The following is a 25,100-nucleotide window of genomic DNA, read 5'->3' as shown; positions in this document are numbered from 1 at the left end:
CAACTCATTTTCTACTATTGTTTCCCTAGCTTTCAGACATGCTCTGCTTTCTCCCATCTGAAAACAAAACAAAACGAAGCTAAACCAAAAACCTCCATTACCCATACATCTCCCCAGCGTTACTACCTTACTTTTCTATTCCCTCCATAGCAATATATAGCCAAAAAAGTGTTTATGTTAGCTGTCTATTCCATCACTTTTTAATTCACTCTTTGACCCACTCCAATCTATTTTTTACTTTACTACTCCAACAAAACAGAAATTCAAACTAATGATATCTAAGTTACTGAATCTAATGAGCATCATTTTTTTTTCCCCAGTCACTCAAATAGTGATTCTAAACATTGGCACCATTCTTAAGCCAATCATATTTCCTTCCTCCATCGCCATCTAATTCTAAATAGATCACTTTCTTTTTCTTTTTTTTATTTAGGAGACAGCAACTAACTGTAGTGGGGATCATTTTTTCTGTACTCCTGAAGTTTCCTCCCTATAAAGGGAGCTCAATTGGTGAAACCTCAGACCTCTCCACCCCTTTCCTCACTCTGCTCCTGAGAGGGGGACTGGTTTATTTGATTGGTAAATTTTTGGGGAATAACTATGTAGGTTCTGTTCAATTCTACCTTCTGCCTCTTGGTAGCAAGCTGCCAGCAGAAAGCCTGAGTTTTCCTGTGTTTGTCCCTAATGAAAGTTGTTCTGGGCAGAACCCCTACATGAACCCTGCAATGTTGCCTGCCTGAGTGGGTAGTTCTGCCTAATTCTGGGATTGAATATTAGCAACCCCACTTGGCTAAGAGACCTAAAGCCATGATCTCATCTTAACTGCATCAGAAATGAGGGTTATATTCTTGGACTTTATATTTATTATTTTATTTATTTTTCAACTTGTTTAGAACTTGGGAGCCGAAAGGGGGTAATATTCTCCTCACAGACTCTAATACCAACAAAGAATTGCAAACAACTCTTTGCCACCATCCTCCGGTCTCTCCCCCCACCAAAAAACCCCTATCCACTTATTTATAGCTACCTCTTTATGTACATCTTCCTCATACTTTAAGAGGAAAAGTGTTCCTTTTCTGTATAAGGCACGCTGCCCTATTTTCTGTTCTTCTTGCTCCCTAGCTACTGGCTCCTCTCAGATGTAAACATGCCCCAGTTAACCTCTCCTATTAAAAACAAACAAACAAAACCTATTCCTTGACTCTAGCTTCCCCTCCAGCTTCTTTTCTTTGTTGATGCTGTGCATTCCACAAAAATGGTTCTTGCCAAGGTCCCCAGTGTCAGACACCATATTGCCAGATCCATTTGACACTTTCCTGTCTTTATTTATGGATTTATCTCTGGTTTGTGACAGTGTTGGTCACTGCCTTTGCCTTAAAACTCTCTTTCCCTAGCTTCTGTGACATTGCTCTCTCCTGGGTCTCCTGTTTCACTGTCTAAGAAGGAGACTTTAAAAGTTGGTGTTGCTCAGACTTGACTCAGCCCTTCCCTTTCTGAATAATCTAACTCCTCCCTCCCAGCCCAGACTTTGAATCTTTTAACCCACTCTGCACCATCCTACAGGAATGGTGATCTTTCTAGTAAGCAAATCTGATCATGTTATTTTCCCTCTCAAAATCAGCCAATTGCTCTACAGGAACAAATCTGATTACTCAGGTGGCTTCATCACCTGATCCTTCTGCTCTCATCAATCTTATCATTTCTCACGTCTCCCCACCACATTACGTACCATGGTCCAAACTTCACTAACTTATGTTTTAATGCTCCATGATTTTTTTCTGACCCCCTGTGCCCGTTTCACATAATATTTTCTCTGTCCAGGATAACTTTGTTTTCTTTTTTGTCTGACCCACCTGGAAAAGTTCTACTCATCCTTCCAATTTCAGCTCAAATATCAATTCCTTTATGAAGCTATCCCTAATTTCTCCAGGATGAGTTCAGTGTTGCCATATATTTCTATTGTCCATGTGCCACACTACTATAATCATTTTACCTGATTTTTCCACCCACCAAACTACATGATTGTAGAAGGCAAGAACTGTGCTAATTTATTTTTGTATTCCCAGAATGTAGCACAGTTCTAGCACAGAGGGTTTATTTCTATGGAGAGAGTATTAAGTCTCTAGTCATTTGGTAGGTCAGCTGGGGAACAATACTTTGAAAAAAATTATATTTAGTTGTATAAACAGGAAGAATACCATGGACATTCCACCTTTACTCACTAACTCATTCAACAAATATTCATCATATGCCCACTATGTGCCAGGCACTCTTTTAGGAGATAGAATACATAGCTATGAATACAGTCTCTGCTTTCCAGTAATTTAAAACCTTGTGAGAATTATAGATGATAAACAAGAGATCAAATAATTGAACAAGTTAATTTCAGGGAGCATTTGAAAATAGCATTTATTTTCAAAAAGCATTTTGAATAAAATACAATAGGTGGGATGGGTTGGAGGATGATTGAGGGTAAGAACTCCCTTTGAATTGAATGGTCACAAGGGTAACAGCCATTTGAAGATCTGGAGACGTCAGGTGCAAAGGTCCGGAGTCAAGGAAAAGTGGTGTGTTTGAAAAACAGAGCAGAGTTGGAGGGTAACAGAGAGGAGTGGGCTGGAGGGTAGTTGAGTTGGGGAGAGATATACAGAATGAGGTAGAGAGCTGGGCCAGAGCCAGGTCACTTAGGGTCTCATGAACCACAGTAAAATGAGCTTGTTTCTTACTCTAAATGTCACTGGAGGTTTTATGAAGGAGAAATAATGTGATCTGATTATGTTTTTAAGAGATTATTCTGCTACTGCATAGAGAATGAGTCTTGAGGGGCAAGCGTGGAGGCAAATGACTCAGTAGAAGGCCCGTTGGGTAGTTCATGCTGGCAATGAGGTGGCTTGGACTACAGAGCAGCAGCAGAGAGGGGAGTGGTCAGGAATCAGGACTCATTTTGGAGTTAAGGTCAATAGGTCTTGTTGAAATGGGAGGGAGGGGAAAGGAGAAATCAACAATGACTCCAGAATTTTGATTGGAGCAAATGGGGTTGTGTCACTTACTGAAGTGGGGAAGACTAGGGAAGGAACAGGTTTTATTCAGAATATGTTAAGTTTGATATGTCTATTACACATCCAAGTGGCAGGTAAAATTATGATTCTGCTATACACCACACGGAGTTCTTCCTTGAAAACTTCAAGTAAGCATTTGGATATAAGAGTTTGGGACTCAGTGGAAGTATGAAAGTTGGAGGTATAAATTGTGGGATCATGCATATAATTGTTCTTTAAAGCCATGGGATTCAATGGGATCAACTAGGGAGAAAGTGTAAGTACCAAAGAGGGCCCAGGACTGAGAACTGAGCCAGTCATTATACCAGAGCAGAGATGGACAGAGTTCTGGGCCAAAAATGCCTCAAGGCCTGTTTTTATATAGTTCCTAGCTAAGAATATTATTTACATTTTTAAAGAGTATTACTTTTTGTAAAAAATAAAAACAAACAAAAAATAAAAAAGAAGAAGAGAGAGTGGTTAAATGTGGCCTGCAGAGCCTAAAATATTTACTACATAGAAGATGTATAGAGGTGAAGCTAGCAGAAGAGGCTAGGAAAACATGGCCAATGAGGTGGGAGGAGGACCAGGTGAGTGGGGTACTGGAGGAACCAGGATGAAAGCTCTGAGTGCTTAAATAAGGAGGAAAGGTTAATCAGCAGGGAGGCTAAGAATGCTGAGGAGGGAGAAGCAACCACAGTTTTGGCTTATGTTGAGTTCACTGATGACCTGGATAACAGTCTCGGTGCATGGGCATGAAATTCCATTTGGAGTGGGTTGGGTACAACAGAGAGTAAGGGGCTGGGAGGCAGAAATGACAATGGTAAATGACTCTCGAGGTCTTTTGCTGTGAAGCTGAGCAGAGTAGAGTAATGGGGCAGAGATTAGAGGGGATGTAGGCAAGGTCTTTCCTCTTTTAAAGGACAGGAAATCCTTAGAACATGTTAACATTTTGGTAGTAATGGTCCAATAGAGAATAAGAACTGGATGACACAGAAGAGAGAGGGGATACTTTGGGGAGTATTGAGCTGAGGAAGAATGGGACTCAGAGCACAGGTGGGGAGGTGGAACTTCGATAAGAGAAGGGGCACTTCATTACTTATACGAGGAAGGAAGGTACAAGTGTGAATACAGATATAAGTGGGCTGGTAGAACTGGGGAGGAAAGATTAGGGAAGTTCTCTTCTCTTTGTTCTTATTTTTCAGTGAAGCATGAAGCAAATTCACCAGCCAGATTGACAGAAGTGGAGGTAGGCTGTTCATTATGTTGGCTTCTCTGGTATGGCCATGATGCTGGGATACTTGGGCTTACTGGGATATGGGAATAGAATTCTCATGTGAGTACAGTAGGGGAAGAGGTGGGTATACAAGTTAAGGGTGTTTGCAAATAATGATTATGCAATAGTCCCCTCTTATCTATGGGGGATAAGTTCCAAGACCCTTAATGGGTACTTGAAACTGGGGATGGTACCGAACCCCATATATACTATGGTTTTCCTATGCATACAAACCTATGAAAAAGTTTAACTTATAAATCAGGCTCAGTAAGAGCTTAACCACAGTCGCTAACAATAAAATAGAACAGCTGTAACAATATACTGTAATAAAAGCTATGAGAATGTGGTCTCTCTCTCAAAATATCTTATACTGGACTCACCCCTCTTGTGTTGATGTGAGATGATAAAATGCCTATGGGATGACATGAAATGAGGTGACTGATGCAGGCATTATGCTGTAGTGTTAGGCTACAAGTGACCTTGTGAGGATACGTGAGAAGCGGGATCATCTGCTTCTAGACAGAGGTTGACTGTGGGTAACTGAAACCATGGAAAGCAAAACCATGGATAAGAGGGACAACTGTATTGATCATTTTAGCTACTTAAGGAGGGAAGAGAGGATATGAGAAGAGAATATGAGCTGGAGGAGGTCTCCATGTGGCCAGAGAATTGTTGGAGTGGGTTTTCCAGAGTAAGTGAGATAAGAGAGGGAGGGACCTGATACCAGGATTTGGGAGGAGGTACTGTTATTGATGACAAGACCTGAGTATGGCCATAGGAGGGATAACAAGGGTGGGCTGGAGGAAAGGCTTGTTGGGCAGGAAAAGTCATAGGAGCTGGAGGTCTGAGAGCTGGTGGGCTCATCCATCTGGATTTTGATGTCACCAAGATAGTGATGGGAGTAGGGATGGAGAGGAAGACAGAGAGGTTGGTGCTGAAATAGCCAAAGGATGAGATGGTGATCAGATGACTTTAAAATGGTATCCTTTCAAAGATAATAAAAATGAGCTAAGCGTAATTTGGGGACGGTCTGGTTCACTGCATTTTACTAGAAATTTCCTATGTTAAAATGTGTCTCTTATTGATTTGAATGTTAGCTTTATTAAATACACAACTTATGAGTAAAGAGTGAGTAGGATGGGTCTAAGTCACACTTTCTGCAAGGAGATCTGTGCTGTCCAATGTAGTAGCCATTAGCCACATGTGGTGCTATGGGGCACTTGAAATATGGTTAATTCAACTGAGGAATTCAGTTTTAATTTATTTCATTTTAAGTCATTACATTTAAATTTAAATAGCCATATGTGAGTAGTGCCACCACACAATGAAGGAAACTGAAAAATTCGGTCCCCTGATCTTGCTTCTATAGTGCCAGTTAACTTGACAGATTTGAATTGGGTTCCATTATTGTTCTGTGACACTGAGCAGCTGTTCCAATCTGCTATAAATACAAACCTACAAGTCACATGCATCCCTACCTTTATTGTGTCATCAAGTTCTGAAAGGGTCAGACGAGGTGTTGTCAGAGAATCCAGAGACGTCTTCAGAGAGCCGTTCACCCCTTCCATTTGTTCCCTCACTCTCTCGTGTTGTTTCTGTAGGAACGAAGAATAAGTGGGAGTGGAAGAGAAGGTCACTTTAGAGAAAGCATCAGGGAGAGTGGTCAATGTCACCTCCTGTCTCTGCTCAGATAAATCTTGGTTCCTATCCCAGCCCTCCCACCTCATTGTTGTGTGACTTTGGGGAATTCTACCCATGTCATGCTCAGTTTTCTCATGTATAATATGGAGATAACAAAAGTGAGCACTTTGGGAGCTTTGAAGCACTTAGTTATGATTATTACTTATAACATCATCAGCTCAAAGAGAGTGACCACTTCGGAGAGAGCCGTTGGCTTTGTCTCCATAAATGTAAAGTGGAACACGGAATGCAGGATTTCACAGAGGCTCTATATTTGCAGTAAGTGGAAAATGAAGTAATTCAAAAAACTATTTATCATGTGCTGACTTTGGGCCAGGCACAAATAGCTCATCTGGATAGGAATAAAGCATATACAAAACAATTTTAAAGTCCTTTAAAAAAATTTAAATGGGCCTACTATTAAAGTATAAAATTGTGATCTTCTGTCCTAGCACTCTGAGCTCTTTATGTTAGATGCTCAGACTTTTTGAGGAGGGAAATGGCCCAAGCGTTTTTAGATGAATGCTTTAATTTCTACCTTCACTGTTGGGTTCTAGGAGCAGGCATGTTGTGATTCTGAAGAAATATTAGAAAACTTCAAATGAGTTTGGAGTTTGAAAACAACCAGAATGATACTTCAAGAGGGAAAAGTAAGACTCATTTTAAAATCTGAGTAAAAAATGAGTTGAAGTTACTTTAGAAAAGGTAATTTGAATGGGAGTTGAAATATATGACTTGCGGTATAATCTAAGATATCGTGGGAATAATTACAGAAGCCCAGATATAGAAGGACATACTTTAAAACTTCCAAAGTTCATCTTAGTGTCTTTCACACTGCTGCAGTCTTTTCTAATTTAATGGGAAGGAAGACGGAAACCATCTTCTCCAAGCACTTTGCTACAGGGGAAGATATGGGTCCAAGGACAGAAAAGAATCCCATTCGAACATCTTAATGCAAGAACATTACAAAATCAATTTCCCCTCATAATCCATCAAGCTTAATACAGGGTGACTATCTCGGGTTAATTATTCTTGTCTCCTCAAGGAGAGGTAGTTATACAGCTCTACACAAAAGCAGTATTTTAAAGCATGGGTATTGAACTATGTAAGGAGAGCAGGTGAAAAAAGGTTGGTATTATTTAGCTCCTTCAGAGCAGTTTTCCTTTTAGAGAGTCTGAGATATGACCCCTGCTGGAAGCTCTTGTATCTGGTCGCCTTAAGGGAATATAGCTGACGCCCTGAAGCCCTAGCCAAATTTCAAAGCCTTGTGGTAACAGCGCTGAGTGATAAGTTCATTTGCAGTAGTTGGAAAATGATATGCTTCAAGTGAAGGGGCTTATCACTTATCATATACTGTACTCTTTACAGATAGCATTAGACAGAAATGAATAAAATAAGCTTTGAAACAAAGATACTCCCACAGAAAGAAGGTCAATATGAACAAAAGAGAGTTTTGAAAACCAATAATTATGAAAATGACACACAATTAGCACTATTAGGCATGTTCGGTATCCATTTCACATATGCAAAGAATAATAAAAGTTTCCTGATCCTTACAAAAAATGATAGAAACAGTCCTAGGAAGGCAGAGCTTTGGTTTAAGAGCTTCTCTAAACAGTGCCTTTTAAAATATAGAATCTTACATTCATCTGACAAAGATTTTTATCATTCTATTACCCTTTGGGGTGAGAGCAGGATGGTGAAATAAATAATGCAATTATTAGTTGTGTGGCTACCGTTTGCACATATCAAAATGATTAAACTGTGTGGTTATTTTTGGTTTTGTAAAAAGACTGGAAATTTGCTGTTATTCTTTTCTAAGCTGTGCTGTAGGTCTAACAGTGAAATGTGAAATTACAACACTTAAGCTGAGTAGGGAAGACAGGTCCATTAAGGGATGATCACGATACAGAAACGGGAATGTCACAAGGTGCATTATGGGATTGCTGAGGAGAGCACCTGTTCACCTGGGAATGGGGCTTAGGCCTCCCGGAGGAGGTGATGTCTGGGAAAGAAGTCTGTGTTGCAGGCAGATGGGATTACAGGGAGTGTGATATTGCCTGAACTGAACGTGGGAGGCAGGGACTCCGCAACAGACGAGACCAAGGAGGCTGGCAAGGGTGGCTCAGACAAGGTCCCTCATGGCATGTGAAGAGGCATAGGCTGTCCTATAGGACGGGGTCTCAAATGTTCTTAACCGTGACCCACAGTAAACAGTGCAATTTATGTTGCAACGCCGAAGCAGAAATGCGATGAAACCATACCTCCTTATAGATGATGCGCTTTGATAGTTTCTAATCTATTCTTTCTTTTCTTTTTAGAAAATGCTGGTTATTCAACTATACTTCAATTAAAAAAAAAAAAGGCTGTTTACAACCCTCCAAACTTATTTTATGATTACTCCGTGGTTCACAAGCTGCAGTGTCAAAGGCACTGCTCTAGAGTCAGAAGGAAAAGATGAAGGGTTTTAACAGAGCAAGTAATGCCGTCAGAACAGTGATGGGGGCGGCTGCTCAGGCTGGGTGGGGCAGGGGTGTGGGAAGGGAGCAAGAATGGAGGGGAGAAACCCGGAGGCTGTTTTGGTCGCTATCCTGACCACTGTTATTCTAAAAAAAAATTGCTGGCTGAGGGATTGCTCCTATTAGAAAATGGTGGTGATAAGGGTAATTCACTTTTACTTAGGAACATTTCCAGAGGCTCACTGAGAGAGGGTTGAAATTTTTTTCAGAATTTTGAAATTTTTTCAAATTTCATCATTTTCAGATGACTGAAAATCTGGGCGGGGAATCTCACTTAAGTTGGCTTTGCAGACAATAAAAGCGAACATAACTGAATTATGAGCATAACCGAATTATTCTCATAATTGCTTCCTAGTTTTTGACATTGCTATTTCACTCTGATCTTTATAAACATGTCCAAAGATGCACGTGTCTTTCTAGCAGAAGCTGGCTCCTCTCGATGGTGGTGGTTGTGAGTGCCTACACTGCTTGTAACAGCCGTGACCACCACCAGATCTAAGCCCCCAAGGTGGGCATGCCCAGATCTTGGCCCCATAGGGATGCCTGCCTTTGCAAGCTGTGGCTAGGTCTGGGAGTTTCTCTCACCTCTTTGTATTTGCATGACCTTTGGCTTGAATTAGACTCCCTATCCCTGTGGCTGCTGACCAGCCAGGCTGTGGGATTTGCTTATCATACCTTTCCAAAAATTACACATACCCTTCTAGAAACATGGTTCTGGGTTGCTTTGGTGTTCTAGTGCTCTCAATTAAAAAAAAAAAAAAGGTAGACACAGGAATAGCACATTGCTAACTCACTTGCCAGAACAACATATCCATACACACAGACACAAGCACCAAGAACAATTGCGTTCTTATCAATGCAGAAGCTAAACAATTATAATGCTTTCAACTCGATTTTAGGTGCACACAGTTACATTAGCAAATTACAGTGGCAAAAATGCATAAATATTTTTAAAAATATGAATACTTGAGTATATCAATATTTTAAAAAAAATTGCATGCCAACCATCCCTTCTTGTTAAAATTTTGTGTTGTATATGTCTGAAATTCATTTACAGGTAGCGTGTCCACTGTACCTCGTGGTCCCGCTGCTTGGCTGCCGTGGCTCTGTTCATGTCTTCGGCATCCCTGATGTGGTCAAGAGCCTGGTCCAGTGATTCCTGGAGGTCTGACAGCTTAGCACTGTAGTCATCCAACTGCTCCAGAACGACAGGGAATAGAGAGCGAGTATCATTGGACAGCCGCTGCCAACTCTCAGCCTGGTTCAACACTGGGGAGAAATGGACACAGAACCTCAGTCTGGGCTTCTCCTGCCTCCTCTCATTCCATCCAGCATTTAGCAAAGACACAAACTTGTCAGGCCATGCCTTCCTTAGCAATAGAGACTGAAGCTGTAGTTCATAAAAATAGCCCCGTGTTTTATGTTTGAAGAAAGAAAAATTATGTTGTAGGGTTTGAGAGTCCCTGGATGACAGTCAGCCAAAAAAAAGAGTTTGATTAGGTTTTCCATCGAGATTATGTTTGTTGTGGAAACCATGTCATTATATTATGTTTATTATTTTTTTTGTGGAAGTCATGTCATTATATTATGTTTATTATTACCTAGATTATTAATAATTTTACCAAAGGGTTTTGGATAAACCATAGTTTTACTATTAAAAAATAACCAAAATTATCTTATCTGTTACTGACATTTTCTGTATTCTCTTCAGGCAATTGCTTTTAGGTAGCTTCTTCAGATCAAACCTAAACCATTATTTTGGGTGGTATGAAGATTCAATGACAAGGATATATTCTTAAATTCTGAATATGTCTTAATTCTCTGATCAAACTAACATGCATTGATTACGTGCCTTAATTCTCTTTTTCTTCAGGGACTATCGGTCTGACTTTTCAAGGTTTTGTATTTTCTTTCATCACTGTGAGCAGAAGATACACGTTCATGACTGAGTAAAGAAAGTGGGTAAACATGCATTGACCAGGTGGAAGGTGGCTAAGTGGGAGATGTGATTGGTTTCATTTCCCCAGGGCAGACTCATTACATTCTAAAATAGGCAAGAAGTATGAAAGCATTTATCTGTGACATCAGAGCTCCAGCCTTCCTGAGCCCTGGCTTCATCCTGACCAGATATGGGGCCTGAGATTCTTCTTGAGTTCTTACTGTTTCTAAGACTTTATACATTTGTTATGGTAACATGCCTTTAGGTGAAGAATGTTCCTCTTCTAGAATAGTCACAATAATTTTTAGAAACTGATAGTAATGATCGTAGGGAAATAATGCAGAGCAGGTGTTCTTAACCCTTTTTGTGCCATGAGACGCTTTGCAATCTAGTGAAGCCTTCAGGCCCCTTCTTATCATGTACTTTAAAATGCGTAAAATAAAATACATAGACTTAAAAAGAAGACCACAATATTAAAAAACAAATTGGTGATATAACAGTACATGTGCTTTTTTATTAAGTCTGAAATAACAAGATCTAGAGGTGGGACTAATAACTACATAATTTTGAATTACTGATGAACTGAATGTTGTGAGATCAGAGTGCAGCTAAAATCCAATACCCAAATCCGTGGCTTCTCTTGTTGATTGTGTAGATTAAAATGGACACAAATTCTTTGCAGCTCTTACCATCAGGAGTAGAGTTTATTTCCTCACACCGTTAATCTGGGCCGGTCTGGGTCAGTAGGATAGATATGACACAGCTGAGTTCCATTCTTGCTTTCCTGGAAGGCTGCTGCCATGTGAATGAGCCTGGGCGAGACTCCTTGAGGGTCACACCCCACAAGGGGGAGAGGCCCAGCAATCCTCGCCGAGGCCCCAGACATCTGAAGGAGCCAGCTCCTGCTACATGGAGCAGAGATGAGCTGTCCAGGTGAGTTGAGCCCAAATTGCCAATGAAATCATGAGCAAATACATGGTTATTTTAAATGAAAACGTTTGGGGCGCCTGGGTGGCTCAGTCGTTAAGCGTCTGCCTTCGGCTCAGGTCAGAATCCCAGGGTCCTGGGATCGAGCCCCGCATCGGGCTCCTTGCTCTGCGGGGAATCTGCTTCTCCCTCTCCTGCTCCCCCTGCTTGTGTTCCCTCTCTTGCTGTCTCTCTCTGTCAAATAAATAAAATCTTAAAAAAAAAAAATGAATGAATACGTTTGGAGTTGTTAGTCATTGATAACTGATAGAGTGACCAAGTCATAGGTTTGCTAATACTACTGTGGTTTCTTGCCTACATTCATCATTAAAGGAAATGTTCAATTTGCACTGGAGGTTAAAAGTTCATTAAAAGTCATTCCCAGACCTCAGAACACGAATGTTGCTGGGCTTGTAGCTTTACTGCCTTCTTGGTAAGATTTCTTTTATTGTAGTTCTGAAAAGTGGTTCCCCTTAGTTTTTCTTCTCCTGTTTTATACATTTTCACCAACTGTAAGTCCCTATTTCTTCTCCTCAGTGGTTAAGGTCTATAGATTCTATGTGGAATCTCAGCTGTTTTTCAAAAGCTCAAGGTTGGGCCTGGATCTAAAAATCTTGATTGTATAGGTAAGTTGTCCTGACCGAGTCCCTGAGGCCACGTATTAAGTTCTAAATAGCTGCAACTAGGGGCACCTGGGTGGCCCAGTCAGTTAAGTGTCTGCGTTCGGCTCAGGTCATGATCCCCCGGCCCTGGGATCGAGCCCTGTGTTGGGCTTCTTGCTCATTCGGGAATCTGCTTCTCCTTCTCCCTCTGCCCCTCCCCCCAACTCATGCATGCTTGCACGTGCGTACGCTCTCTCTCTCAAATAAATAAATAAAATCTTTAAAAAAAATCTGCAAATATTGGGGATTGCTTGCTTTGACCAAATGTTCCCCTGTGGCTCAGTATCCTCTCTTGGACCCACAAAGGAAGCCGACACGTGCTGCGCCTTAGGAGTTGAAAACACCTACGTTCATGGGCTTCGTCTGCTTCTTCATCCACCAGCTCCCTTTGTGTGAGAAATGGTTGACGGCGTCTGATCTCCTCAAGCATCTTCTGGGCCAACACCAGCTTCTCAGAGATTTCCTCAGAGGTAAGTTCCTGCTCCTCTCCATAATAGAGCATCTTGTTGTTGATCTCTGAAAGGAAGGACACAGTGAGAGAAGAAAGCAGGGTGAGGTGTCAGGGCATTTCACAGTGATGCCACTAAAAACATGGAGAGTGAGGGCAAAGGGCAGGGCTGATCCTAAAATGGAAAGAGGGTTTCATTCAAAGACAGTGTACTGATGTTCACGCTGCAAATACTGGTGTCAGCACTGGAATTCACCATATGATCCAAGGAGAAGTAAAACTTGAGGAAACAACTCTGTTTCCCATTTGGCGTCTTCAGAATGGGAATGGGATTAATACAAAGCCTGTCCTAACTTCAGCTGTGTCTGGTTTCCATAGCAATTCCCGAACATTAACATCGAAGGCCCACAAATCTGGGGTCTTTGATCAAACTTTTACATAAAATACATAACGTGGAGAAAATCCTCTGAGGTATCTCCTGTCATATGTAGGATGTATTAGATATTAATTATATTTTAGCCAAGGATCTGACCAAAGCTCTAAACCAAAATGAGAGTATATTAATAGTAGTTCAAGTGGATCTTTCAGATTATTCTACAGACCAGATATAAAAATAGAGGTTTGTTATATTGTGATGTGAGTTTTTGTTCATTAATACATATATATATATTTATATATTTTGTGTATACACACACACACACACACACACACATACTTTGCAATTGCTATCTGCCTTCTGTAGTATGACTGTCAAGATTGGGCCATTTTGATTCTGGGTCATTTTCACCCCACTTCTGGAGAATTTTAGAACCAAAGGGACTGCTGATGCTCAGAGGGATTAGATGCGTTGTCTAAATACCAGCAGAGCTGAATTGTTCTCTGACTTTCTCTTCCTACTAAATATGATCAGATGAAAGTTATGTAATTGCCACCTTGTCCTCTGACAGCTCTGGGAAGAAGCATTTTATCTTCCTGGCATAAATAAAATTGTGTGTCTGTGGTTTACTATGATCTATGCGGTTGGCCAGACAAGATGGGTAAACAAACACTGGTGTCACATAAATCATACCAGATAGAGGCTTGTATTTTATATGGATAATAGCTTGAAGGTCACCAGGAGTTATTTTACAGATGGTTGGGAAAAAGGAATGACACACTCTTGGTACTGTGTAGCATCCCTGAATTCTGAAGGAAAGGAGATAAATGGGGTAAGAGGTTTTTAACACTGTAAATATTACTGAGAAAGTTATAGGGAAACCAAGATATGCTAGAAACAAAACTATGAAGGGATTAAACATTCACTTTTCAAGTGAAATTCATAATCTTAACTCCAGAAATAAGCAAAACATAGATTCCCCGCACCCCCCTTAGATCTATCCCTTGCAGCGCTGACTTCTCTGGCATTTTGATCCAAATATTACATTTTCAATTCTGGCCTGTTTTATTTTAGCCATGTCTGGTGTAGATTAGAAAAAGGAAATGTAGACAATAACATTTTTGCCTTAGTCTTTGGAGACTATTCATACATTATTTTTAAAAGGTAAACTGATGGAAATTATTGTTTCCCATTTACATTTTTTTTTTTTGTATGTCTTTCACCTTTTCCTATGCTTAAAGGGTCAAATAGAGGGCTTAGATTCCTTCCAAATGAAACACGTTAGAATAAAAAATTTATAACAGCAAAGGTGAATTATTTTCTCTGAATGGCTTACTAGGATGCTGGCTTTATTTGCTGCCTAGAGGGGCATTTATTTCTTAATTAGATGAGGTCAGCTCATCTAGGTTCAATCTTACTTTTTGAAAAAAAAATACTAACTCTAAAATGAAAAAAAATATTTTATTGATAGATGCAAAAGCATGAAACAGCGAGAACGGGGTTGGGGGGTGTTTGAAATGCATGCCATTTATTTTTATTGTGTATTATAGCCACCAAAGGAAATATAGCAAATGTCTCATCTTGGCTGCATTCATCCCTCTGCCTGGAATATGTTCCCTATACCTCAGGATAAAGATGCGACTTTCCCACTGTGGGATCCTTTGCTGCCATTGTGCCCTGAGATGCACTTGGTGTTGTCACCCAGCTCTTCATATATAGGATTAAAGCTATGGAAACACACAAATATTTTATCTTGGCAGACTGTAAGCCAAGGACATTCTCTTTATTTTAGAACAAGTGAAAGTGCCTGTTTTCTGTTGGTAAATGGGAGGCTGGCTTTCAGTGGGCAATTAAGGTAGTCTTCAAAATACAGCCAACACTTATCAGAAGTTAGAGCACAAATAAGTACTCCTCTAAGAGGGAAGGTAAAATCTGCCACAATGCTTTAGGGCAAAGAAATCTCACACGCCCCCTCCAGGCTTTTCTTCTGGCTTGGGGACCAGAGCATGTTGCCTGCCTGATCTTTGGGAAATGGCATCATAGAGAGAGCTTAGGACAATTTGGACTAGTGGACAGATTCCTGCCACTCTAAAGGCAGTGTTTTTGCTGCAAATAGTCCAGAAAAACATGACTCCTACTCAACTTTTGCATTTTAGAGACACCATAGCATTCCATTTCTTCTGCTGGAAGGGTATTCCCTGCCTTGAAATGCCTGGAAAGGGAATGATTCTATACATTTATTCTTGACAACCAACGGATAGTAAGTAGGGGTGAATGCTCAGAAATCCTAGATGGACAAACTGGAAGACCTTATATGTAATACATACAAAATATCATAAATGCATATATATTACCTTATATATAACGCTATAACAACAGTTCCTGGCACACAATGAACACTAACAGTAGCCATATTTTTGTTGTTGTTAACAACATGAATGATTCCTTGACATTAAGCTGCATGAGAAGAGAATATATTTACCTTGAATTTTATCCCTCATCTCATGAGCTTGCTCCACAAGCTGAGTTGCGTGGTTAATGGTATCCATGCTTTCCTTCTGGGCCAGCTTGCCCCTTCTTGAGACTTGACTTTCCTATAAATAATCCATATAAACAGCAGCTTAAATTTACGAGAAGGGAATGTTCTATCTGTGCATGTAGTGGTGGGTGGGCCTAATATGCTCCATAAACATAAATTTCCTTGGCATGTGAAAGTTCTATAACATATAAAATGGTCCCAGAAATCATGCATGAAGGCTGGTGTCACAGAATGCTATAAAATCAGCTGTGTTCCTATGCCATCAGTCACAATTCAGTCCAAACCAACTGCCTTTCATATGGAATTTACTCTTCGAATTTTTACTGTATCTCACGGTTCCAGACTAGGAAATTACCCGTGTCTGCTGACCACTCTGACATTGTGCTGATGGAAGAGCTTAGAGTTTCACAGGGGAAATTGTTGAGAAAGTAGGCAGACCTTGAAATGCTCCTTGCGTCCAGTGGCTCCTGGGTGGTCCAACCAGCGCTGACACTGAATTACCAGAGATTTAAAGGATTATGCTGACTGGGCTCAATGCTGTTTTCAGTGCTGCATTCCAAATTCCCATCAACACTGATGGCACTTGGGTACAAATAACTACTCAAGCAGATTTGGCTCGGAGTGAATGAGACTCTTCTCTGAGAAGCAGACTCCCTTCTCTCCACAGGGGAGCTTCTGTTTCTGAGCTTCCATGTAGTATTTGTCAAGACGAAATCCTGACTCAAATGCAGGTTCTGGAAGCACGTGTGGGTGTGGATGTGGACGTGCATATTTCTGCGTGTGTAAGGACAGAAGCTCATCTAAGAAATGGTCCAAGGCCAGGACACTGGCCTGTAGGCACGGCGGTGGGGATGTGTACCGTGTACTTCCTTTTAGCACTAGAAAGATTGGCTCATGGGCTATATGTAAGCGGAGAAGGAGTTCTTCTGTCTGACACTTGGTAGATGCCCGTTCGCCTCATCTGGTGCTTTTCTGGTTCGGTTCTCTAACAAAGTGCTGCCCCATCTGAGTGGACTGCAGGGTGGTCTGCCCCCCAGCATGCTCGCAGACCCACTGCACAGTTTCACCAGGACAGGGGAGTGGCTGTGTCAAAAGTCTCTCCTCTCCTCCAGTGTTCCAGCCAGACGATTATGCCATGGTTTTACCTGGAAAAGCTCTTATGCTTTCCAGGCATAACCCACAGAAGTGGCCCTTAGTCAAGGAAGACAGTGCAAAAATGGTATCATATTAAACACGTGCCCCAGAGGTTTTTTTTTATCAAGCAAGTCCCAAATCTCTTCCATATAAAGCTCCCTGTGCAGCAGTAATGCGACCATCAGATGCTTCCCGAAACAGTGGGCTCTCTGAACGGACACCTGCATTCTGAGTCATGGGTGTTCCTTCCTCCAATGCCTGTCTTCCTCTTGCCTTGTTCTCATGCTTTCCAGAGACACGAAATCTGTGCCCATTTTAAAATTATATGATGCAGAAAATAAGATGACTCTTATTCTGACATCACCCCTCCCTGCTTTTAAAAATTATGGACACAAACATTTAAAGCATCTAGAAATTTTCAACAAGTTGATTTTTGATCCAGTTTAAATTATATTTGCAAAGCACAACACTTATTATTATTATTATTTTTACTTTGGCTTAATCCTTCAAAGAAAAAGGCCTATTGTAATTACTGTAGTCGTTTAACTTACTTCTTTTAAGGAAACTTGGAATTGAAGCAATGAAAGGCAAGGCGAGGCTGGAATACATCTAAGACTTCTTTCTGACAAACACCAGAGGGCGCTTAGATATACACGTTATGTTTGACAAAAGAATCAGGGGTAAAGACGACAGCCTATCACTTTAAATTGCAAACTTACTGGCTCTAATAGATGTGATACCTTATTTGAAAGTTTTATTTTATTTATTTTTTTCTGTAACTTTGCTTATGGAAGAAAAATAACGGTATAGGCCTCTGGTAAAACTGGGGCACCTCGCTTTAAGAAGAGCTGAAATTAAAAAATTAACTCACAGCTATAAACCGGTTGATGGTTTACATTACAAATAGATGAATCATTTACTCCCCTCAACAGCAAATTCACCTTGTACATATGTGACATAAAAAGTGGCAAGAACTTTTCGGTAATACAGGGCATGAAGGGTAGTGTATCTAGATTACTGATTTAAAAAAAAAATCAACCAGACTAAGTGAGGATGATAATCAGTGTCTAGGGTGATCATATACATTATTGCTTAAGCTGTGACGCTTTTGAAAGTGAAAGGGGAAACTTTTAGGAATCACTCTGGGAGACAAGCGTAAACAAGAACAGTACTGGACGAAACAGTACTGGAATACTGGTGTGCCATTTTCAGAATGTGTATAGGGATACATACTGTGGGTTTCCCTACCTCCTGAACATGGATGGCTTCTAAAAGCTTTTCCAGACTGGATCTCTCCTCTGAGCTACTGACTCAAATCTTTCTCTAACTACCCTCTGGGCATCTACAGAGAAATATCCAGAGTAATCCATTCTGTAACTTTATTTTTTGATATTTATTTATTTATTTATTTAAATGTAATCTCTACCCCCAATGTAGGGCTTGAACTCACCACCCTGAGGTCAAGAATTGCATGCTCTACCGACTAAGCCAGCCAGGCACCCCCGTTCTGTAATCTTAGAATAGGCATTTCTCCAAGCCAGAGCTTTCCTCCTTGTTAATCCTCATGTCCAGTTGGTCACCCAATTGTTCTTATCCTGCCTGCCATTCTGGCCTCTCTTCCTGTTCCTTACAACCACAGTCTTGATTGATACCTGATCACTGCAAATTCTTCTCATATGAAGGCCAGGTAGCAATCAACCATGCTTGTCTAGACTACTGAGGCAATTTTCCAGACTACTGGTGTCCGTACCTTCAGAGTCTTCACTTGCCAATCCATCATCCCTACTGCAGAGGAATGTTTTCAAAATTTCAAATCTGATCAGTTCATTGTTCTACGTAAATACTTCAATGTTTTCCAGAGTCCACAGGATGAAGTCCACATGTTCCTGAGTGTGGTGGTCAAGGTTCCTCATGATCTGGCCTCTGAGAACTTCTTCAGCAGTATCCCCTGCTCCTTGCCTTGCAGCTAATCTTTACTAGGCCATGGTCAAAAGTTTTCTAGTTCTAAGAACACACTATGAATATCTCTTTGCTCTTGTGGTATTTTCTCTTGCTTGGAAGTACTTGATAAACTCCTAGTCATTTTTGAATACGTGGGTCAATACTCAACTTCTCTGAGAAGTGTTCCCTCATGTACCCCTAGTGAACAAGTTCATTATTTCTTCCTTAGAGTTCTCTCTTTAGCCTGTACCACGCCTCTCTTATTGAATGCTATGTTATAATTATTTTGTTTTATGTATCTGTTTTCCCTGCTAGACTGTGAACTGCTTGAGAGCAGGGTTTATGCTATATTATCATGTTCATTTCAGTATCCCTAGCAGCTCGCACAATCACTTATATACCAGGTAGTAAGTCATGCTTTCAGAATTGAAACATATTCTTATTTTTTACCCTACCTTTTTGTCAGGATCAGAGATGAGGCTCAGGTGATTTTGACGTATACAGGTGACCTACTTTTCTTCTAGTCCTAAACATCTCTTTGATCCATTGATAAACAGGGAGCTTTTGTTGTGGCTGAAGGAGTAGGGTGGAGACAGAGGAAATGGAGGAGATGGAGAAGTGGAGGGGATGGTGCAGCACCTCCTGAACCAGCCCTTGGAGACTGGGCTCTGTGACTTGGGGCTCTGCACTGCAACTTCAAGGTCCAGTTGGCAAGAGGCAGCCCTGAGATCGAGAGAGGGCCACCACCTCCACTTTTGCTTGTAGCCTAGTACCACTCTGACTTTGAGCATGGTGGCTTGGGATTGTGGGACAGTGGAATCTTGACATAGTCTTTGGCTTTTTCTTACAGTCATGATCAGCAGTGGTGGAAGTGAGGTCATTTTGAGCAGTGGCTATTTGTGAATACAAATGCATGGACATCCTTTGGGGGTTCCCAGAAGTGAGAGGGTACAAAAGGGCTGTAGAATTTTCCAAAAAGAGGCTAGGAGACTTGGTTATAAAGGTTGGGACAAAAACTGGTCACTTTAGGTTAATGTGAACTGTGAGATTTGGGTCTCATGAGATTTGTGTGACAATTTGCAAGCAGGTATTTTCAAGTTCAAGAGGCAACATTACTGTGATTTAAAAAAAAAAAAATCACTGTGGGAACCTGCAGTGAAATCCTTCACTCTATTTAAAGGCAAATATTAGTTACTTATGTGGTAGAAGACTTTCGAAGGCAACCCTTTTCTTACATCTTTCTAAGAATCAATCACGGACTTTTCTAGACTAAAGGATTGAAGTATGCTTGAGAAGTCATTAAGACAAGCTCTGGGCATTTGTTTCAAAATGTTTTAGCAGGTTCTTACACCATCTGGACTGCTGTCATAGTTAGAAGGACTTTATTTTCAATAAGAGTCAGTGGAAACAGCTGAAAGTTTCAAGAGCTTTATCATCAACCTCCTGCTTTGGTGGTCTGTTCCTGGTCCCCAGGAGCCTTTTCTATTGTGATGTCACTTTTAAGCTCAGGCTATTTTCTCCCTATGAAAGTCTGCATTTAAGTTACACTGGAAATGGAAAAATTGTACAACAAAAGGATCAGTAACTCTGTGTCTGAGCAGTGAGAAGAACTAATCTTGGGGAAAATATTTTCTCAAGAATTGAGACATTTTGGGCAAATTCCAACCATGATACCGAAATGAAAAAACAATGAGTTTTTCGCAGATTTCTTTCCTGGTATTTCCTTTGAAACTTAAGAGATCTCACTGCTTTCTACATATGCTTGTGGTTGGATTAATATGCACCACCGCATGGGAATGGAGGACACAATTTTCATACACATTTCAAAGTAGTTGAATCTTCCAAAGATCCAATTAGAATAATTCATGTTTTTAGAAGCATAATCTCTTAAAAGTTTAAGAGGTACAAGGTCAAAAGAGATTATCAGAGTTATTTTAACCTTTATTTTTGTAAAAAATAAGAACTGTTTTGGAAAAGAACTTCAATAGTTTATAATGTCAAACACCAGCGTCTGAAAGTAGAAATTCCAGAGTACTCTGGTCAGTACTGGTAGAACATAAGCAGGGGGAAAAATGTGTCAAACATTTTAATATGTAAAATATGGCACCTTGTAACTTAGTTATATTTTTCTTTATTAGTACAGATGATGGATATTTTTCCGTTAGGCTCCTGGGGAGTGTATTTAATAGTCTTTCATGATGACTCTGCTCCTGTTTTAATGTTTTTCTTGTTAATTTGTGAGAGCTTTTACAAGCCATATTTTCCTCAGTATTTTTCTTAGTCTAGTCGACTTTTTCATTTATTTAGTTGTTTTACTGGGTATTTGAAATTTTATCTTGTCAAATCTATTACCTCTTTTTATTATAATTCTTCATGCTATATTTAAGAGTACTGTTATTTCCTTTCAAGGCTTAACAATTATTTAGTTCTGCTTTCTTATGGATTTGAGATTTAAACTCAAGTCTTAATCTGTCTAGAATTTCTTTTAGTATATGGTATAAAGTGAAATTTGAAAGTGATATTTTTTTTTCCTGTCAACCTACAAAATTGTTTTCTCAGCATGGTTCTTTCTTTTTATTATTTAAGGCAACCTTTAGCAAACATTTAAATTTTATATTCTATGTAATAAAGTTTATTTCTGGGCTCTCTACAGCTCTTAGTCATAAAATGTTATGGCAAACAGCTGACCAACTCTCCTAACTGAAACCTATATCAACCATATTAACCAGCAGCAGATACCATGAAAGTTCTCCATAAACATAGTTTTCCAAGGAAAGCAATCAAAACGGGAAGAGACTGTAGAGACCAAGTATATTAACTTTCTCCACAGATCTTCCCTTGATTTATTTTAAGGCACATGGGTGACTGCATTTTTCCTGCACTGTGTTAAGCCTCAATCGTTTGTGACTAGCCAGGCTCACCATAGCTAAATCCTTTCTCTGAAGGCAGTCCCAGAAACTGAATACATACCTTTTCAGCTAATTCTTCCATGTCAGACAGAAAGCTTTTCATTGTGTTCTCAGCATTGTTGATTTGTATCTTTCTTAGGACATACTGGTTTTCTCTTTCTGACAATTTTGTCTGTGGAAAAAAAAAAGTTTTGAAAATAATCAGTAGATGTGCACACCAGGTTTTTAAAAACTATACATAAAGGGGGGGGGGTGGAGCAAGATGGCGGAGGAGTAGGAGACCTGGATTTCGTCTGGTCCCAGGAATTCAGCTGGATAGGGATCAAACCATTGTGAACACCTACGAACTCAACAGAAGATCGAAGAAAAGAATAGCAACAACTCTCTGAACAGAAAAGCGACCACTTTCTGGAAGATAGGACATGTGGAGAAGTGAATCCGAGGCGATATTCGGGAGGATAGATGGCGGGGGAGGGGCCTGCATTGGCCGCTTTTGGCAAGTGATAGAGCCACGGAGCACAAAATCAGAACTTTTAGAAGTCGGCTCCGTTGAGGGATGTCGCTCCAGTTGCTAAGTGGGGGCTGGAACCCTAGTGGGACAGTGTGGTCTCAGGACCCTCGGGGTCACAGAAAGACCGGGGGTGCCTGAGTGCGGCAGAGCTCCCAGGGATCAGAGCGGGGAAGCCGGCTGCAGAGATGGAGCCGAGGAGCGGGCTCTCAGCTCGGGGTTGCCATAAATTGGGATCCGCGGCACAGTCGGGCCACTGCTCCTCCAGCAGGGACCCAACAAGCGGCAGATCCAGGGAGACTCCCCTTCCTCCCCCGGGAGGAGCGGCACGGGAGTGCAGCGCAGGGATCTGCTGGGTTTGGAGACTCCACACGGGGTTGGGTGCCAGAGATAGAAACACTCAGTTACAGGCCGGGTGAGCACGGAGTGCGGCCGGAGACTGGGGAGACGGGAGTGACTGACTCCGTTTCTCTGGGGGCTCACTGAGGAGTGGGGCCCCGAGTTCTCGGCTTCTCTGGGGCAGAGATTGGGAGGCCGCCATTTCACTCTCGGCCTCCAAAGCTGTATGGAGAGCTTGCAGGGAACAAAAGCTCCCGAGAGCAAACCCAAGCAGATTACTTAGCCCAGACCGGCAAGGGCGGAGCAATACCACCTCCCGTGAAGACATTTGGGAACCACGGCAACAGGCCCCTCCCCCGGAAGATCAGCAAGAACAGCCAGCCAAGACCAAGTTTACGGATCAATGAAAATGGCCGATCTCTGGTGCTAGGGGAATACTGCACATAGAATTCATGGCTTTTTTACCATGATTCTTTAGTCCTTCAAAGTTAATTTTTCTTTAACCGTCTTTTTTTTTTTTTAATTTTTCTTTTTCCCTTTTTCAACCAACATCTTATCAATCCCTTTTTTAAAAAACATTTTTATTTTTCATTTTTAGAGTCATATTCTATCCCTTCATAGTAATTACCCTTATTTTTGGCATATATATATAAGTTGTTCTCACTTTAAAATTTTGAGATACAGTTTCTTCTAACAGATCAAAATATACCTTAAATCTCTAGTGTATGGCTTTGTTCTAGTCTCCTGCCTGATCACATTCTCTCCCTTTCTTTTTCTTTTTTTTTTTTAAAATCCTCTTCTTTCTTTTTTCAACCAACTTCTTATCTTATCAATTCCTTTTATAAAATTTTTATAATTTTCATCTTTACAGTCATATTCCATCCCTTCATCGTATTAACCCTTATTTTTGTACATATATAAGTTTTTCTTTCTTTAAAATTTTGGGAGGCATTTTTTTCTAACAGACCAAAATACACCCAAAATCTAGTGTGTGGCACTGATCTATGCACCAGGCTGATCATATTTGATCATATTCTGTTTTTTTGTTTTGTTGTGTTCTTGTTTGTTTTTATCTTTATCTTTATCTTTTTCTTTTTTCTTTCTTTCCCTTTCTTTTCCCCCGGTTTCAGGTCTTTTCTGATTTGTTTAGAGTATATTTTCTGGGGACGTTGTTACCCTGTTAGCATTTTGTTCTCTCATTCATCTATTCTCCTCTGGACAAAATGACAAGACAGAAAAAGTCACCTCAACAACAACAAAAAAGAGGCAGTACTGACTGCCAGGGACCTACTCAATATGGACATTAGTACAGTGTCAGAACTAGAGTTCAGAATGATGATTTTAAAGATACTAGCTGGGCTTGAAAAAAGCATGGAAATTATTAGAGAAACGCTTTCTGGAGAAATAAAAGAACTAAAATCTAACCAAGTCGAAATCAAAAAGGCTACTAATGAGGTGTAATAAAAAATGGGGGCACTAACTGCTAGGATAAATGAGGCAGAAGAGAGAATTTGTGATATAGAAGACCAAATGATGGAAAATAAAGGAGCTGAGAAAAAGAGAGATAAACAACTACTGGATCACAAGGGCAGAATTCGAGAGATAAGTGATACCATAAGACGAAACAACATTAGAATAATTGGGATCCCAGAAGAAGAAGAAAGGGAGAGAGGGGCAGAAGGTATATTGGAGCAAATTATAGCAGAGAACTTCCCTAATTTGGGGAAGGAAACAGGTATCAAAATCCAGGAGGCACAGAGAACCCCTCTCAAAATCAATAAAAATAGGTCAACACCCTGACATCTAATAGTAAAACTACGAGTCTCAGAGACAAAGAGAAGATCTTGAAAGCAGCTTGGGAGAAGAGATCTGTAACCTACAATGGTAGAAACATTAGATTGGCAACAGACCTATCCACAGAGACCTGGCAGGCCAGAAAGGACTGGCAGGATATATTCAGAGCACTAAATGAGAAAAATATGCAGCCAAGAATACTATATCCAGCTAGGCTGTCATTGAAAATTGAAGGAGAGATAAAAAGCTTCCAGGACAAACAAAAACTAAAGGAATTTGCAAACATGAAACCAGCCCTACAAGAAATCTTGAAAGGGGTCCTCTAAGCAAAGAAAGAGCCTAAAAGTAACATAGACCAGAAAGGAACACAGACAATATACAGTAACAGTCACCTTACAGGCAATACAATGGTACTAAATTCCTATCTTTCAATAGTTACCCTGAATGTAAATGGGCTAAATGCCCCAATCAAAAGACATAGGGTATCAGATTGGATAAAAAAACAAGACCCATTGATATGCTGTCTGCAAGAGACTCATTTTAGACCCAAAGACACCCCCAGATTGAAAGTGAGGGGGTGGAAAACCATTTACCATGCTAATGGACACCAAAAGAAAGCTGGGGTGGCAATCCTTATATCAGACAAATTAGATTTTAAACCAAAGACTGTAATAAGAGATAAGGAAGGACCCTATATCCTACTTAAAGGGTCTATCCAACAAGAAGATCTAACAATTGTAAATATCTATGCCCCTAACATGGGAGCAGCCAATTATATTAGGCAATTAAAAACAAAAGCAAAGAAACACATCGACAACAATACAATAATAGTGGGGGACTTTAACACCCCCCTCACTGAAATGGACAGATCATCTAAGCAAAAGATCAACAAGGAAATAAAGACTTTAAATGACACACTGGACCAAATGGACTTCACAGATATATTCAGAACATTTCATCCCAAAGCAACAGAATACACATTCTTCCTGGAACATTCTCCAGAATAGATCACATCCTAGGTCACAAATCAGG

The 25,100-nt window shown here is 40.5% G+C and overlaps 1 protein-coding gene across 1 annotated transcript in view; it reads right to left on the bottom strand.

The window, feature by feature from the left end:
- LOC116634720 (laminin subunit alpha-4) overlaps nt 1–25,100 on the bottom strand; it is a 154,135-nt gene that overhangs the window by 50,981 nt on the left and 78,054 nt on the right. Inside the window, exons 5-9 of the mRNA XM_032408263.1 lie at nt 21,489–21,594; nt 15,387–15,498; nt 12,429–12,596; nt 9,589–9,782; nt 5,793–5,909 (exon numbers count right to left, since the gene is read on the bottom strand). Coding sequence (XP_032264154.1) covers nt 5,793–5,909; nt 9,589–9,782; nt 12,429–12,596; nt 15,387–15,498; nt 21,489–21,594 — 697 coding nt within the window. The remainder of the gene's footprint in view (nt 1–5,792; nt 5,910–9,588; nt 9,783–12,428; nt 12,597–15,386; nt 15,499–21,488; nt 21,595–25,100) is intronic.

Source organism: Phoca vitulina, unplaced genomic scaffold, assembly GCF_004348235.1.
Source record: "Phoca vitulina isolate PV1807 unplaced genomic scaffold, GSC_HSeal_1.0 scaffold9, whole genome shotgun sequence".
NCBI classification, from domain to species: domain Eukaryota; kingdom Metazoa; phylum Chordata; class Mammalia; order Carnivora; family Phocidae; genus Phoca; species Phoca vitulina.
The sequence above is the reverse complement of the archived record's forward strand: the minus strand, read 5'-3'. Positions and strand labels throughout refer to the sequence as shown.